Genomic DNA, 18,948 nt, shown 5'->3' with positions numbered 1-18,948 from the left:
GAATGTAAAGCCAGTGAGGGCCCTGATACAGAATTAGAATCAAATGCATAGTTTAAAGAAGAGTTAGAATCATTAAAAGGCTCAATAGGCCTTGTACTACCCGCACCCTTAGATGCAGCCCTTCTGACTCTATCCCTCTCTAACTTCTTCAAGTAAGAAGTTAGAGTCTTCCATTCCTCAACATTCAACCTCTCACATTCATGACAGGTGTTAGAAATAGAACAGTCAAAACCTCTACATTTGCGGCATACAGTGTGAGGATCAACCGAAGCCTTCGGTATCCTCACCTTGCAGCCTACATTCACACACACTCTCACACAACCACTTGAATCAGACATTCTTGAAGAAAAATCAAAAGCAAGTCCAAATCCAGTCCACAGTAGCGAATGCCAAAACAACGATCCAGGTACGTCACCAAAAAGTCCAAAAAAGAGATGATCAATTGTCTAGAAAAGCGAATTCCAGTCAGGAGGTAGCAGCAACGATGTTGATACCACCGGCGACAGAAAAAATATGATAGAAAACGGGAATGGTTCCTAGTCCTGCCACCCAGGGCAGGCCGGTAGATCACCTGACCTACCTGTAGCGAGTGGCGCGAAATTTGAATTTCTGTCGGGGACGACGGAGTCTTAGCTATGTATATATCTGACAGGTAAGTTGATTGTATGAAACTGCAATTTTATTGCATTTTTCATTAAAAAAAACTCCCAAATATTGATTATTTTGCCTTTTTGGAGACATATGTCTTTCGCCAGATCGGTGCTGTAAGCATCATAACCCCAGAACATGTTTCGTAAAGCGGGAAATAATTTCTGATGAATAATTTGTGTCATAAACTGAGGACTGCCTGTACTGTAAAAACTTACAAGACTCGTAATTTTGTTGCCTTGAGCTTTAATTCTAAATTACCAAAACAGTCCTTAACTTACTAAGACCATGGTTGCTGCTCATTTCTACTTTAATGGGGTGGCTATGTCCAGATGTCTGTCTTGACGCTTGCGATGTGGTAGCATTTACAGTTCCCTTGTTTTTGGAAGGTATTTCTACGTGGGTTTCCCCTTGTGCAAGTGAATCCAACTCCTCCAAATGAATCTGGCTTAGGTGTTCTACCAATAAATTCTTTGTTAATAGCACCAATGAACAGAGAGAGCATACGAAAGTCGCAGTCTGGAAAAAGGAAAATTATAAGTTACATAACAACTGGTGCATGAACAAGAATTTTCTGTCTAAAATTTTGATCATACGTACATAGACTAGTAAGTAATAAAGTAACAGAATCTGATGAAAGATGAAATTTTAACACAGCCATTTTGTAACACTACAAACTGCTCTGACTGCAACAACATCAATAATAAAAGAATTTACAGCAACCTAACAGTCAGTGAAAATTATTTATTCCATACCATCCACAGAAAAATCATATATCATAAAAAAGAATTTGTGTCATGCACTGTCAATGTAATAAATACATATGCAACTTGATATGATGGTTTAATGACTAAAAAAAACACTGACCTGTCCCTGTAGTTTCGTAAACGTTTCCTGTAACCGTTGAGTGTGTTGCAGAACCATGTGTTCAATGAACTGCTCCTCATTTTGATAATTAAGGCCACATATGGGGCATCTGTACAAAAAACAGAACTGTTAATGCATGCAACAAATAAACTGGCACAGTTGAAAAATTAATACTAACAGCACTGTTTACATCACAACCTTAGAACAAATGTGGTGGCCACATAGCATATATGAACCTTAAAAATAAATAGATTTTTACTCACTCAAGTGTATTTGCTATTCAAACTGTTAAAAAACACTATAAATATCACCATATAAGTGACGATTAGATACAAACTGCTAACAACTACGTAGCATTCTGATTCAACTGAATTGTGGCTTAAATGAAATGAGTGCATGGTAATTGTAAGTCCTTTCAATATTTCAGACCATAAAACCTTTGCCTAACAAAAAATACTGCCCTAATGCTATAACTACAAAGGAATATGGATAGTTTTACAATGATTATAAATTGGTCACTGGGTTTTCTGTAATGTTCACTTAGTGCATGATTTATTTTCATAAAAGCTCTAGTTAATTAATATAACCTAATCAGGCTCCAGTTAATTACTATAACTTAAAATTCTAATAAATGAAGACACTGAACATTTCAAAATTTCTTCAAGGAATGTGTTGTCCGAATGCTCTTTCTCAGCTAAACTGATTTAATATGATTAAAAATATCTTACAATAACATCATAGCTGTGATATTACAGTACATGCACTACCAATGTGGTAAAGACCATAATAAAAATCACATAATGTAATTCACCATCTCATCAATGACCAACACACTGACTAAAAGTTGTCAAGAAGTCTACCACAATTCCATCATTAATCAACTGCTTCTGTTTATGTGGCATCAAATGATGTCTACTACAATGCTGAAGCAGAGTAAGATGAGGGCATCTTCCTGGATGGTAAGGCAAGTCAATTCTGTTACCAACTAAAGTGCAGCTACAATTTCTACTAACAAACATAAACTAAAATATTTACCTGTGAAGAGGCTGATTATTTTTCACATTGCCATCCAAAACACTGCGCATGTGAGTTAAGTCTGCTCCATGTTCAGCCATAATGTGATTTGCTAAAGCTACTTTGGTAATAAACATCTTCTGGCACAAGGAACAGACCAACGACCATGCCTGAGGTGGCCTTTCTCTCCCCCGTACGCCCTGTAAAAACATCATTATGATCATTGTACAGTCATCCCCTAGTATTCAGTCGTCCCCCAGTATTCGAGGGGATGCATACCGCACCCAACCATGAATGCCGAGAATCTGTGAATGCCAAAACCCTCTCTAAAACACTTACAACTGACTATTTTAATATTTGAAACACCCAACATACCTTAAACTATCATCAGAAAACATTTAGTCACAAAATGTTCTACAGAAATATCCGTGAATGCTGAACAGCAAATAATCGGGGCTCAAATGTAGTATTGTAAAGGTAGAAGAGTCAAATTTCTCCTACTTACAGGATGATTTTAAAGAAAGGATGAAAGCTTGAGCATGAAAATGATAACAGAGTTGAACTATAGGTGGCATGATACCCAGGGAATTAAATGACACCGGGTAATAGAGCTGGAGTTGAAGGAACACTGCATAGAACCTCAAGCTCTAGTATTGCACACATTGGTTTATAAAAGGCACACTGTCAACTACACCTCCCCCAAGTCAATAAGGCTTCATACCACTAAAATTATGACTACTGAATATTAAAATTATTTGAGGGAAAGATATAACAGTACCCCAAGTATTGGTAAAGATATTTCTGAAAAACGAGTTGCAAGTATCCTACTCAACACTGATCTGATTTAGGAATGGAATATAGAGAAAGGTATAACGGGAGGAAAACTTCCTAGTCACACTATGAAAAAATTGTTAAGTTTGGGAAATCAAATGGAAGAAAGACAATGTGAAGAGGTACAGTAAAAGGAATGAAAACATTTGTAGCTAGGGGCAAAAGAGATGCTGCAGAGAAGCTTAACTAATGCCTACAGTGCAACACGTGAGGTGCACTGACTCCACTATGGGCTGAGCTGATATAATGAATAATACATCATAATTTCTACTAAAGCCAGTACAGTACACAATATCAACATGCCTTCTCTCATTATAATAAATACAAATCAAAACTGCATTTCCAAGACTCCAGAGCAGTATATAATGGTATACCAATACATATTTGGGAATTACTATCTCTGGTGCAAGAACAAGAAATGAATCTGCTAACACTCTAATCATGATATACCGTTTCTTCACTTTTTGCAATGTTTTTCCTAATAGTACACCCTCCTCAAACCAGACTGAAACAAACACTAACAGATTACAAAAAATATAACAACAAAGATATCCAGGGACAAAGATATGGTATATGATGCTCCAAGTCACTTTCTTTTCATAAAAGAATGCAAGTACAATTGTGAACACGTGACCTATTGAATAGACAAAAATCTTTGCAACTCTTAAACTGAAGAATACATTCATATGTGAAATACAAATTCAAATTTCCAGCAAGCAAGATATGCATCCAGTAACTGATAATGTGACCTAAAAACTTGAATCTGTAAATTCTAAGTGCTTTTAATACCATAAAATACTGAACTAGCACACTACAAGGATCATTTTACCTTAAAATCTGCAACCATAGCTAAAGGCTGTGGTTCTCCATCTTGCATTGCACTTTCAAGTGCCATCTGAACTGTGTGCGCTAAACCTGTTGTGCTTCGAACCAACCCTACGTTATCGGCAACTAAAAGACCACGAGATGTGGGCGAAGGTATTTCTGAAATAGGAAAACATTACTGATATTTATATAGACTTTCCCAAATCATTACAAATACAAACTGGAAAAATGATATTGTTATGATACAATAAAGTTTTGTACATGCTTACCTGGCAGATATATACTTAGCTATAGACTCCGTCGTCCCCGATAGAAATTCGAATTTCGCGGCACACGCTACAGGTAGGTCAGGTGATCTACCGCCCTGCCACTGGGTGGCAGGAATAGGAACCATTCCCGTTTTCTAATCAGATTTTCTCTTCCCCCTGTCTCCTGAGGGGAGGCTGGGTGGGCCATTTAATAGTATATATCTGCCAGGTAAGTATGTACAAAACTTTATTGTATCATAACAATATCATTTTTGTACATTCAACTTCCCTGTCAGATATATACTTAGCTGATTGGCACCCTTGGTGGTGGGTAAGAGACAGCTAACTACTGAAATAGACAGGAAAAACAACATACATTGTAGGTAATATATAAAAAACCTTGGTTCCTACCTGTTTAGGCGGAAGACTTCATAGCTATTGCCTAGGAGTCTGCTTCGCCTCAAGAGCCTCAGCGAGGTAGTGACCTATGGCTAAGAGTTCTTATGGGTCTGTCAATGGGGTCTTATCCACTTACTCGACAGAGCCTGATGGCATTTGTCAATGGGTGCTAATCCACTTACATGACAATACACCTTGCCTAATGGCATAATCAAGGAGCACAATACCGATCCCGATCACCTGATCCTAACACCTGGGTTAGTACTGAGATTGAAAGGAGTTATCCCCAACATCCTTTCAAACAACCCTAAAACTCGACACCACATCATTAAACAAACACGAAATTGTAATGATACAGTAAAGTTTTGTACATACTCACCTGTCAGACACACACCCAGCCCTCTCCTGACAAAGGCGACGGCCGCCTGTGCGACATCTTGCGCCCCTGTCAGGAGAAGGCCAAGTACATATCTGACAGGGAAGTTAAATGTACAAAATAAATTAATTAAGGATCAGTATCAGCTCCCTGTCCCAGCACCGTATCCGCCGATACATACTGACCAAGAGAGAAGCATCTCTCGTAGGTTACTCTGACATCCTTCAAGTAATGAGAAGCAAAGACAGAGTTGCATCTCCAAAATGTAGCAGCTAAAATATCTTTCATGGACATATTCTTATTGAGAGATAGCGAAGTCGCAACGGCTCGCACCTCATGCGCTTTCACTCTTAGCTGCTTAAAGGAGTCATCTTAGCACTTATCGTGTGCTTCCGAGATCACACTTCTCACAAAGAAGGCCAGGGCGTTCTTTGACATGGGTCTTTTCGGGTCCCTTACCGCACACCAGAGACTCTGACGGCAACCCTCAAGTTGATTCTTCTTCTGAAGATAAAACTTCAGTGTTCTGACTGGACAGAGACCTTTCTATCTCTTTCCCCACCAGAGGAGAAAGTCCCTTGACTTCAAAGCTTCTGGGCCAGGGCTTAGAAAGGTTCTCGTTCTTTGCCAGAAACAAAGGTTGGAAAGAACATATTGCTGAGTCTCCTCTAAATCCTACACGAGAATCTGATTTCACTAATCCTCTTGGCAGTTGCGAGGGCCAAAAGAAAAATGCATTTCCTTGTGAGATCTCTAAACGAGGCTTGATGAGGAGGTTCGAACTTGTCCGAAGTAAGGAACTTGAGGACCACGTCGAGATTCCAACTAGGAGGGCGAGAGGATCTAGTCTTAGTAGTCTCAAAGGACCGTATAAGATCATGAAGATCTTTGTCCTCCTCTATATTCAGGCCCCTATTCCTAAATACAGCGGAGAGCATGCTCCTGTATCCTTTGATGGTGAAAACAGCCAAATGCGATTCTTCTCTTAGGAAGAGAAGAAAATCAGCAATGTCGGTCACAGAGGTATTGGAGGACAGCTTCTTCGACCTACACCATCTACGGAAGACTTCCCACTTCGACTGATAAACCTGCAAGGTTGAAGACCTGAGGGCTCTGGCGATTGCGCTGGCAGCCTTTCGCGAAAAGCCTCTCGCTCTGACGAGTCTTTCGATAGTCGAAAGGCAGTCAGGGAGAGAGCGGGGAGGTTTTTGTGAAACCTCTCGAAGTGGGGTTGTCTGAGCAGATCTGTCCTTTCGGGAAGAGATCTGGGGAAGTCCACTGTCCATTCCAGTACCTCTGTGAACCAATCTCGAGGGTCATTCTCGTTCCTTTCGAGGCCACGAACTTTCTTAATACTTCCCCCAGAAGCTTGAATGGGGGAAAGGCGTACGCATCTATGCCCGACCAGTCTAGGAGAAGGGCATCGACTGCTATGGCTCTGGGATCCTCGACTGAAGAGCAAAAGTTGTCCATCCTTCTGGAGAGGAACGTGGCGAACAGGTCTATTTGCGGTTTCCCCCACAGGGACCATAGCTTTAGGCAAACTTTGGAGTGGAGGGTCCACTCTGTTGGAAGAACCTGGTTCTTCCTGCTCAATCGGTCCGCTCTTACGTTCTTTACTCCTTGTACGAATCTTGTAAGGAGGGTGATGCCTCGTTCCTCCGCCCAGATCAAAAGATCTCTTGCCAACTCGTAGAGGGAGAAAGAGTGAGTCCCTCCCTGCTTTCGAATGTACGCCAGAGCCGTGGTGTTGTCCGAATTTACTTAGACTACCACACCTCTGACCTCTGATTCGAAGGACTTTAGGGCTAGGTGTATAGCCAGAAGGTCCTTCGCGTTGATGTGCCAGGACACCTGTTCCCCTGTCCAGGTGCCTGACATTTCTTTCGTTCCCAGTGTTGCTCCCCATCGTCTCCGAGGCGTCGGAGAACAACAATAGGCGCGGGCTCCTAATTGAAAGGGACAATCCTTCGTTCCCCTTGAGAGGAGCTAACCACCAAGTCAAGTGGGTCTTGATCTCTGGGAGAATTGGAAAGGAGTCCGACAGTTCTCCTGTCTTCCGATCCCACATCCTCTGCAGGTAGAACTGCAAGTGTCTGAGGTTGAGCCTCCCCAGAGAAAAGAACTGCTCCAGTGAGGAAAGGGTACCCAGAAGGCTGAGCCATTCCCTCGCTGAGCTCCGTTCTTTCCCTAAGAAGGCTGAGACTTTTTCCAAGCCTCGAACAATTCTTTCTTGCGACGGAAAAACTCGAAAACCCCGAGAATCCATCTGAATCCCCAGATAGACAAGGTTCTGGCTGGGGATCATCTGTGACTTCTCGAGGTTCACAAGAAGTCCGAGCGACCGTACCAGGTCTAAGGTCGTTGCCAGGTCCCCCAAACACTGATGTTCCGATTTGGCTCTGATGAGCCAGTCGTCCAGGTAAAGTGATATGCTCACCCCCTTCAGATGTAGCCAACGTGCTACGTTCCTCATAAGGCCCGTGAACACTTGAGGGGCTGTAGACAGGCCGAAGCACAAAGCCCTGAACTGAAAGATCTTGCCCTGGATCATGAACCGAAGATATTTCCTTGACGCAGGATGCAGGGGGACGTGAAAATACGCATCTTGCAGGTCCAGGGAGACCATCCAATCTCCAGGACGTAGAGCCCCAAGAACCGAGGCTGTTGTTTCCATAGAGAATTTTTTCTTCTCTACGAACCGGTTCAGTGCGCTCACATCTAGTACACCCCCCCCGAGGCTTTCGGGACGAGGAACAGGCGATTGTAGAAGCCTTGGGAGTGTGGATCCTGTACTAATTCGATGGCCTCCTTTTCCAACATCTGTTCTACAAGATGCAGAAGCGTTCTTCTCAGGCCAGGGTCTTTGTACTTCGCAGACAGTTCCCTTGGGGTAGAAGTTAAGGGAGGTCTGTCTTTGAAGGGGATGAGATATCCCTTCCTTATGATAGAGAGGGACCAGGAATCTGCCTCTCTCACAGCCCATGCTTCTGCAAACTTCCGAAGCCTGGCACCTACTGGTGTTTGGAGGACTGACATGTCACTTAGTCTTCTTAATCGGTCTGAAGGATGACCTTCCTCTCTTCTCAGGTCCTTTCCTTCTAGAGGAGGATCGAGAAGAGGAACCTCCTCGAAAGGGCGGCTGTGGATTATGGGACTCCTTCTTCACTACCGGAACAGCTGGTTTCGTCTTCCTCGAGGATTGAACCAGAAGATCTTGAGTCGCCTTCTCAGTGAGTGAGTGAGAAATGTCTCTCACTAACTGAGAAGGGAAAAGCTGGTTCGACAGAGGGGCGTAAAGAAGGGACGACCTTTGAACAGGAGAGACAGCTTTTGTAAGAAAAAAGAGCTGAAAAGAGCCCTCTTCTTGAGGATCCCTGCTCCAAAAAGTGAGGCCACTTCCCCAGATCCGTCTTGGACAGCCTTGTCCATGCATGCTAAGACGCTATGCAGGACATCGGGGCTCAGGAAGTCCGGGTCTTGAGTCTTCTTGGCCAACGCCCCAAGGGACCAGTCCAGAAAGTTAAAAACTTCCAGGACATGGAATAATCCCTTGAGGAGATGGTCCATTTCCGACATTCCCCATGTGGTTCTGGCTGTAGACAGGGCGTGTCTCCTCGCTGAGTCCACAAGCGTGGAAAAATTCGCCTCCGCCGACGCAGGGAGAGCCAGTCCCCTGGCTTCCCGTCTCATACCAAATGCCTCTCCTCCCAGAAAGCCTAGAGGGGGGGCAGGCAAAGACAGTCTTTCCAGCTTCCTCCTTGGTGCGGAGCCAAGATCCAACAGACTGTAGAGCTTTCTTCATTGAAATGGCAGGGCGCATCTTCAGGAAGGAGGAGGACTTAGAGGTCTTCGTACTCGAACACAAAGAACGAGGAGAAGGAGGGGCGGCAGGACTGAGGGAGTCTCCAAACTCTTGCAGCAACAGAGCCACTAAGGTTTTATAGTCAGAGAGACCCGCCCCCCCGGTACTTCTTCGTCCAAAATCTCCTCAAGCTCCTGTCTCGTTTTGATGGGAGAAGAGCGATCAACCGAAGGAGAGCGCCTACATTGAGAGGAGCTGCCTGTTACAACAGTCCTCTGTCCAATTGGAGAAGGGCTTCTCGCAGTATCAGAACCATCCTGACAAAGACGATGGCCGCCTGTGCGACATCTTGCGCCTTTGCCAGGAGATGGCTGACCCTGCAAAAAGCTAATAAGAGGAGCCTCGCGGTTGACCTCTCTCTTGTAAGGCGATGTGGGAGATCCTGGCGCCAAGCGCTTAGATGCATGCCTGAGTCTGTCAGGAGACTCACGCCTGCTCGGATTCACGCCTGGTTGGCGCCTCGCGTCTGGCTGGCGCTTCGCTCTTTGAAGAAGGCATCTCGCGCTTGGAGCGCGGCTGGGGCCTGTCCGAGGATCCTGAATTCACTGGCAGAAGTCTGACAGGAGACTGAAGAATGTCAGAAGATTCCCTTGTAGCTGGCGCCGCGCTCCTCGGACGAGGAGTAGAGGAGAGGCGCTTGTAGCATGGAACTTCCAGAGGACGAGATGATCTTTTAACCGGAAGAAAAGTGTCCTTCCTCCGAGGAGGGTCCTTCGTGAGCACTCCCACCAAGGACGAGACTTGCTCCTGCATATTTAGGAGAATTCTAGTAGTCGTATCTTCCTTCTCCTTGTCAGAAGGAGGAGAAGGAGGTCTGGAGGACGAAGGTGACTCCGAGCCGAAAGTGGGCGAAACCAGGGCTCTCTTCCTATCCTTAGGTGAATCCTCTGGAAAGCGTTCAGGGCTCGAGTCCAATATGGGAGCTTTCCAACTCCTCGTGAGAGGACTCGATAGATCGTCCGAACTCCACCCTCATCTGTGAGATGACGAATCGGACGAGGTGTTAGAAATCAGAAAGGATTGATATTTGTGTCCGACTGTGGGGAATAGCCGTTCGGTTGTTAGCTTCACTCGAAGCTTTATTTTTCTTAATAAATTAAAAGTAAATAACTTAATGCTATTTAGTATAGTAACTATTAGCGTTAATGATAAGTAAAATGAATAATAAAATTAAACTTATGAATTAAATTACTTAAGCTAGTAATTGCCTAATAGGGCTTAAGTTCGCACGTGCGTAATATGTACTTGTCAAAGGTAAGAAGTAAATTACCTCGGAGGTTACCATAGCCACGGCGAACAGTTACAGTAAGAGTTTCTCATTAGCAAGGTCGGCATCTACATTGTAATAAGAAATTAACCCTGAACAAAACTGAACGTTCTAACTCCAAGACAACGACAATTTTGGAATACGTCAACATCAACATCTGTGATAAGTGCTTTACATTATTATGTATCTTTGGCCATGTCTAGGGAAAAAGGTAATGTACGGCAATGTCACAAAGTTTTATTAGTGGATCTACTCTTTAATGTAAGTTGTTTTGGTTGTTGAATAATTGTTTTGTTTATTAAATATAAGTAAGATTGAAATTAAAATAAATTCCAATAGAGGAGAAGCACTCTTTGAGGATGCCTTTGCAATGGCGATCCTTGGCAGTCTGGGACGTCACAGATCCTGCCGAAGGGACGCCTGATCGGTGGGGATTCTCCATAACCTCCGTACGGCTTTCGACATTCCTTCTCCTCTGGGCCTGGGAGCTTGGAAGAGGTCTAGGCCTGGGAGCGTTGCAGAGCCGATCAGACGCCCCCTCCACTGCACTGCGAACACTACAATCGCTTTCCACTGCACTTTGCTTACCTTCGAGAGCTAGCATTTTAAGCTCCATCCTTTTGAGGGCAGCCTTCAAATCTGCAATTTCTGTGGATGAATTTGCATTTTCTGTGAAGGGAGAAGGTGCTGAGACTGTATGGGAGGAAGCAACAACTACTTGAGGATTAGGTGCTACTACATTAATTGGCTCGTTAGAGCAAGACCTACTCAAGCTTCTGGATGAAGCTTTTCTAGCCCTATCCTTTTCTAACTTCCTTAAGTAGGAAGTTAGAGTCTTCCATTCCTCCTCACTCATGTTCATACATTCATTGCACGTATTAGATACAGAACATTCATTCCCCCTACACCTCTTGCATACAGTGTGAGGATCTACCGAAGCCTTCGGTAGTCTCACGCTACAACCCTCAATCACACATACTCTAATTGCATAGTTAGAGTCAGACATCCTGAGAAAAATCCAAAGCAAAGTCCAAAAAACAGTCCACAAACGCATATGCCAAACCAAAGATCCAATACGTCACCAAATAAGACAGCCCAGAAGATCAACGGCAATGAAAAACGAAAGTCAAGTCAGGAGGAACCAACAACGATGTTGCCGGAACCGGCGACAGAGAAAATCTGATTAGAAAACGGGAATGGTTCCTATTCCTGCCACCCAGCGGCAGGGCGGTAGATCACCTGACCTACCTGTAGCGTGTGCCGCGAAATTCGAATTTCTGTCGGGGACGACGGAGTCTATAGCTAAGTATATAACTGACAGGGAAGTTGAATGTATAAAATCACACGATGTTTAATTATAAGTCCTTATGACAGACGAACAAGTTATTCCAATCTAAAAATTCTGTCAAATAGGAATAATAATGAACAATACACCTTTCAAAAATAATTATCAGTGTCAACAATTTCGAAGTCATTTTTAAAAACACTGGTCCCGATATTTAATAAAAGTGAGGCAAAACTAACCCTCATTACATGTCAAGATAGAAGTATTATCATACTTAATCTGAAATTGGAATAGTACATACAATGACTTGAACCAATGTAAAGACAAATCAATTTAAAAAACACTTAACAGCAATATTCAATGAAATCCTCTCTCTGTAACAAGAACTTCTGTGATCAAACTATTAAAGGAAATTTTGGGTAACTTGTCAAAAGCATGTTACAAAACACTAGACAGTATATGACAATATTCAAAATATGAAGTTTTCATAATAAAACTAATATTGAATACTTACCTGAACACCTGAATTAGCCCTGGTCACTGACCAGCCCAAACTTTATCCCCACATATTTACCCAGTAAGTGGGTAATTTAACTGTCAGTGTTACCAACGCTGCAGGTAAAATCAAGTCAAATGAGTTACCTGTGTTACCGTTGGCAACGCTGCCGCAAATACCGGCCACCAGAGGCCTGTCTCCTCAATTGTATCATTCATTATCAAATTGAAGTGGGGAGGAGGGTGGGAATCATTCAGGCGTTCAGGTAAGTATTACAATATTAGTTTTATTATGAAAACTTCATATTGCAATACACTCCCTGAACACCTTAATTAGCCCAATTAACAACATTTACTCGAAGGCGGGATCAATCTCATTCAGCCCGATCTGTCCACGGAACATACGCAGGTAACTCATAAGCAACCTACCATGTATAAAAGCATGTATCCTCACCTAGTTATCTAACTCGCAGGTGAGGATTTTGCAAAGAAAGTACTTCAACATCAGTGTTGAGTCTAAGGTACTATCTGAGTCAGAAGTACCTTCCATGTGATAAGCTATACTTCTTATTCATGGAGGTAAAAACAAATCTCCTCACCTGGTTGTCCAGCTCAGTAGGTGAGGATGCTTGCAGAGGAAGTACCATACCGTCGGTGTCGAGTCCAAGGTACCGCCTGAGTCTGAAGAACCTCCCATGTGGTATTCTATACCTCTCATGTATGGAGGAGGAGTTGAGTGTGCAGGACCTTCAGTTCTCTACTGCTCACTGATGTAGATGACTTGTGCTGAAGAAGTACAGTAGTACCTCGAGATACAAAAGGCTCTACTTACGAAAAACTCAAGATACGAAAGCCAATGCGAAAATTTTTACTGCTCTACATACGAAAAGTTTTCAAGATACGAAAGGTTGTTGCTGTAAAGTCCCGAGATTCGCCCGGACCACCGAGAACAATTTTAAAACTCCCGCGCCGCCAACTGAGTAAACTCGCCACCATCCTCCCGCTCTCCCATTGGTTCCTGATGCTAGTCACCCAATAAGGTCCTGCTCTCCTATTGGTCAGCATCTACCCCTTGTGCTTTAAGTATTCTATTGATAAAAGGATGCTGTAAATTGAAAAACTTATTCATGCAATACATTTAATAAAAAAAAAAAACATTAGGTAAAGATAGAATAAAGAATAGAAATGAATGGTTATTATACTGTTTGGTAGTTTCATTAGTTGAGGAGAGATAATAATGACAATTTATGGCTTACTGTGTGCTAGGAAAAATGATTGCTTGGCGCTCGTTCGATTCTCGTAAGACGGGTAAGAGCTGAATGAAAACAATCGATTGGAAGGTTTGTTTTTTGTTTGTTTGTGTATTATAGTTAATGATTAATTAATAATTATTTAAAATGAGTACATACTGATTATTTATACATTTTATTGGCATATTCTAAGCTTTTAGCTCTTAGGTTTAAATGTCAGAATAATAGACTAGGCTACAGTAGCATCCGCTAACATAGGCTAGGCTTATTGCTAAGGGACATATGCTAAAGTCCTAATATATGCAGTAAAAATGGGGTTGAACATCACATGCAGTTGAATATTACTCAAGTATGTACAGTATTTTGCCTTTTTGGAGTCATATTTCTTCCGTCGGCTCTGCGTTGTAACCCTAGAACATGTGTTTTAGGCCTGGAAATATAATTTACTGGGGTGTTTTTGGAGGGCTTGGAACAGATTAGCCATTTTACATGTAAAATGTGTTCCAAGATACGAAAAACTCATAATACGAAGGCCGCCTCGGAACGGATTAATTTCGTATCTCGAGGTATCACTGTAGTGTTATTCCAACATGACCATCCGGATCTGCCTAACCTCAAGGGCCTAAGGGACAATACACACTGTCTAAGCTTGACAAACAGAAACACTAGAGTTCATTAGACTATCACTGCCTCCCTAAACTTCTAACACCTTAACTCTACCAAGCCAACTATAAAACCGAGTTACCGCAACGACAGGACCCCGAGAGTAACCTCTCTGAAGAAACTGAAATTCCCTAAGGTAGAGTGTTGTGAAAAACCACAACGACTCTCAAATAACCACCTACACAATCGCCAACAGCGAAACATTCCTCCGGAAGCCAAAGGGTAGCCCTTTGCGATACTTTGCGCCCTTGGATTGACTAAGAACCCCTTCTTATGAGTGTCCGGATAGCGCTGAGATAATGATTTAACAATAGTCCCTCCTCTCCTTGACAAGAACATAGCATAACCCTCAGAAATGTTAGTCTGGTATGCAAACCCCCTCGAAACCAAAGTTAAGAGGTTATCAAACAGTCCAGGCTCAAAGAAACACCCATCAACTCTCACCACATCCACACAGAGTGGGACAAGGCCTCCCACTGGCTGTGAAAGGTGTCTTCCAAATACGAGCCTCATGATCCGTAACCCCTACCACACGAATCAATGAAGGAACCCAATAGAGAAAAACCTCAACTGACTCGTAAACCGGAAGTTGGACTCCGGCAGAGGAGTTACCCGCTACCTCATACAGAAAAGTGATGCTAGCTTAAGTCCTTCCCCAAAAACTGCCCGACTCGCTGAAACCAGATCAGCCTACTTAATGTTTGAGAGACTGCTGGTTTGGTTGAATACAACGTATCAAACATCACTTGAATTAACTGAGATTCCTCCGAGGCCTGGAATGCAGAAAGAGAGAATGGACAAAGTCCACAATCCGTTATACTTGCTTCCTTCGCCAGAGAAACAAAAACCCACAACTAGCAAACGAGTCTCTCTTCAAAGGTATCTATCCTCTGTCAGACCTGTCTGGCCACGCCGGAACAGGAAAAAGGAGAAAAGCCAAACCCCCAAAAGAGCAGCACCCAAGAACATGGAACCTACTACGCCTGGCTGCTCGATACCAAACAACATACAAGATCCCATCATATCTGAGCCTACCGATCCAATTGCGCAACGATATACCAACTCCTGTGCAAGTCGTACTCGACTGCGCAACCCGCACTCCCCCTAGACATGATGATGTAACCCCTGCTGTCGACCGCTGTCCACGCCCTCACAAGAGCGAACTGTCACCAGTTCCGCAAAACCTGTAAGAGTTAGTCACTCGACTGCGCATACCCTCACTACCCAGTGATGATAACGTTACGCCTGAGCCGAATATGCCTTGGCGCTGAACGCCCACCCATGAGAGTCACTCCCATACTGTTGTGCCAAATGTGTACCAACCAAGACGATGACCTAACCTTGAACCAGTCTCAATTAACTGCGAAACTCCGCACTCACCAGTGACTATGACACGAGACCGGGACGACTACAATAGGCGAGCAACACCCAATACGAGCGAAGAGGTCGCAAAACGCGATCCGACTAACGCCCGTTACCAATACTAAACCTAGACTGGAGTCCGGAGCATGTGAGGGAAAGAAGTACTCCCAGTAGACACGGAATCAAGGTCGAACCCACCTTGAAAACCCCTTCAGGTGGAACAGAAAAGCAGCAGGAAAAAGTTGAGAAAATAAGGAGAGAGAGAAGTCACTACGAGTAACCACCGGAGCACCTAGCGCCGACATTGTGCAGGTGGAGAACCAACTGTGCGGTACATAGAGCTTTAATAACGGGTTACAAACTGGGGAACCAATGGGAGCCGCAGAAGGAAATTACCAGCTACCCTAAGAAAGGGGGCCAAGGGCTCAAAAGGTGCTAACCACGATGCAGACGAACAGCCAACGGCCGTAGCCCCCAGCAATTACCACGGTAAGCACGTTACGTCTCACATACCTAAGGTATATAAATGGGAATGAAGAAGGAAGATTACTAACTACCCTATGAAAGGAGTGGGTGGTGACAACCGGTATCGATACAGTCAACGATGGTGCAGATGAATCTCCAACTGCCGTAGCCCCTCAAGAACTACGGAGGAAACATTACGTCTCAAAACAAGTAAGGATGAAAATACGGAGTTGCGGATACCGCCTTGAAGCATCAACATCAGCAGGCGGAGAACTACAGGACCCGTGGAAGGTGCTACGAAGGCAGCCTCTCCAAAATTATTTCCTTTAACCCCGGAGAGAGAGAGAGAGAGAGAGAGAGAGAGAGAGAGAGAGAGAGAGAGAGAGAGAGAGAGAGAGAGAGAGAGAGAGAGAGAGAGAGAGAGAGAGAGAGAGTGGAAGGTGCTACGAAGGCAGCCCCTCCAAAATTATTTCCTTTAACCCCAGAGAGAGAGAGAGAGAGAGAGAGAGAGAGAGAGAGAGAGAGAGAGAGAGAGAGAGAGAGAGAGAGAGATTGAAATCATCTCCAAATTTCAGGATGAAACAATGAAAACTCTGGCTCTGCTGTGATATTGGCAAATAAAAAAACAGGATGAGCGAGAAGACTCCGAAGCGACATCCGAAGAATGAGCAGCTAAAGAAGGTTGTGTAAAGACATTATAAGTTTTAACAGAAAAACTGGGCTAGAGAGAAAACTAGACCGACTCTGTTCCCCACTATAATCTGAGAATCATTAGAAAATCAGGAAAATTATTCAAGACGTGATCGTGAATACAGTTCGTATTGAAGCTACAGTAATTGACTTGCATTACTTCGATTTTACGATGGGGTTAGTATTTAAAATCGGCACTACATTGCAAATAAGTCTTCCTATATCTCTAGCGCAGCTGGCGTAGGCAGCATCATGCATCAGACAGCGAGATTGTTGGGTTTAAAATAGAATTTAGGCCAATCGTCTAACATCTCTACTTCCATAAATATGCACCCTCTTCTAAGTTAAAAGGTGAGAACTTGTTGCTAATGCGATCGAATCCTATAGCAACATCACTTTATTGTATTGATCCATGTGCGACAGTAATCGAATCCGATAGCAACATCCGTTTATTGTATTCATCCGCATGCAAAGGTAATTACTGTATTCATGTTATAAATGTAGCTGAAGCTGATAAGGCAAAATTACATGCATCAGCAACCAGGATAGAAGTCCCAAGCTTTTGTACGAATTCAAACGCAGCCGTGGTAAAAGAAATTAATAGCATGAAAGAGCTCATTACTGTTGTTTTCACACCGACAAAAGATTAATAAAGTGTAAGGTTCGTATTACCTATGAAAACGAGTGAAAATGAACGTAACTGTAATTGACATAAGCACAATGTAATTACTGACGGCAATTAGTCTGTTAAACGTATGAAGACGTCATACACAAATGAATTCCTTATATCTGACATCTGATTATATGCCACAAGATACCATTATTGACTATGTTAAATGTCAACATAGCTGAAAACACGTCTCCTTCAAGACGACAAACGTGGCATAAGTGAGGAAGAGTTGTTACGTTAGTCACGCTAGCCAATCAGGACAAGAATGAGGTGGATATGGCGACACAAACCCGTATTCGCCATCAGCTGATTCCAGAGCGGGAATGACTGCCGAGTTAGTATTTATACTATGCTATGATGATACATATATACAATTATAATGCTTTAGTCAGACAGAATCTGATCTTCACTCTGTTCGATTACATTCATATTGAATTATCCTAAGATCAGATTCTCGTTCGTTTTCAATTACACCTGTACTGAATAATCTGAAGTCAGAATGCCTTGAGCCTACAGCGTTAGCCACTATAAAAATCATTCAGCCGATATGTAATACAGCAAATACTTAGGCTAGGCTAGGCTACTGTATATGCATACGATATATCATCGTGAACACTAGGCTAGCCGTAGTTAATTTATTAGATTTCTCTACATAATGAATTATCGTCGATTTCTCTACATACTGAATTATCTTAAGTCAATATGCATTGAACAGAGAATTAGTTAATATTAATAATTACCATATCGTAAAAGTAGAGGAAAGTAACCTTAAAGACAAAGGAGCAGTATTCAAACCTTCAGAACCTGACAGACCCGAAACCAGATCTGAACGACCAACCATGGCCTAAAAAGCTTCTGATGCAAGGAACTCGAAGTAGGAAAAACCCAAAGAGGCTCTAAGGACACTGTCCCTCTATAAAATGATATTGTTATGATACAATAAAGTTTCATACATACTTACCTGGCAGATATATACATAGCTATCGACTCCGTCGTCCCCGACAGAAATTCAAATTTCGCGGCACTCGCTACAGGTAGGTCAGGTGATCTACCGCCCTGCTCTGGGTAGCAGGACTAGGAAAATATTCCCGTTTCTAATCAGATTCTCTCTTCCACCTGTCTCCTGCGGGGAGGCTGGGTGGGTCTTCAATTGTATATATCTGCCAGGTAAGTATGTATGAAACTTTATTGTATCATAACAATATCATTTTCATACATTCAGCTTACCTGTCAGATATATACATAGCTGATTGACACCCTTTGGTGGAGGGCAAGAGACAGCTAACTAACTGACTAGACAGGTAAACAACATATGTTGTAGGTATAAATAAACCTTAGTTCCTACCTTATTAGATGGAAGACTTCGTGGCTACTGCCCAGGAGTCTGCTTCATCTCAAGAGCCTTAGCGAGATAGTGATCTGTGGCCAAGAGTTCTTGCCGGTCTGTCGATGGGGTCTTATCCACTTACTCGGCAGAGCCTAACTGGCGTTTGTCAAGGGGGTTGCTAAATCCTTACTTATATGACAACACGCCTTCTTAAGGAGCACACAACCGATCCCGATCACCCGATCCTAACCCGTGTTAGTTCTAAGATTGCCAAAGAGTCATCCCCAAACTCTTAGCAAACAACCACAAACTCGAAACTCATACATACAAAAATAAAAATTTTGTACCCTCTAATAGTCAGCTGTCACTCGATTTCCCAATGAAGCGAAGTGAAGGCCGCC

At 43.1% G+C, this 18,948-nt stretch overlaps 1 protein-coding gene across 1 annotated transcript in view; it reads right to left on the bottom strand.

Annotated features, from left to right (window-relative positions):
* Positions 1-18,948, bottom strand: part of LOC135206055 (uncharacterized) — a 53,970-nt gene that overhangs the window by 15,222 nt on the left and 19,800 nt on the right. The window contains exons 6-9 of the mRNA XM_064237244.1: positions 4,190-4,344; positions 2,551-2,729; positions 1,516-1,624; positions 930-1,167 (exon numbers count right to left, since the gene is read on the bottom strand). Of these exons, the coding sequence (XP_064093314.1) occupies positions 930-1,167; positions 1,516-1,624; positions 2,551-2,729; positions 4,190-4,344 (681 nt within the window). The remainder of the gene's footprint in view (positions 1-929; positions 1,168-1,515; positions 1,625-2,550; positions 2,730-4,189; positions 4,345-18,948) is intronic.

Source organism: Macrobrachium nipponense, chromosome 29, assembly GCF_015104395.2.
Source record: "Macrobrachium nipponense isolate FS-2020 chromosome 29, ASM1510439v2, whole genome shotgun sequence".
NCBI classification, from domain to species: domain Eukaryota; kingdom Metazoa; phylum Arthropoda; class Malacostraca; order Decapoda; family Palaemonidae; genus Macrobrachium; species Macrobrachium nipponense.
The sequence above is the reverse complement of the archived record's forward strand: the minus strand, read 5'-3'. Positions and strand labels throughout refer to the sequence as shown.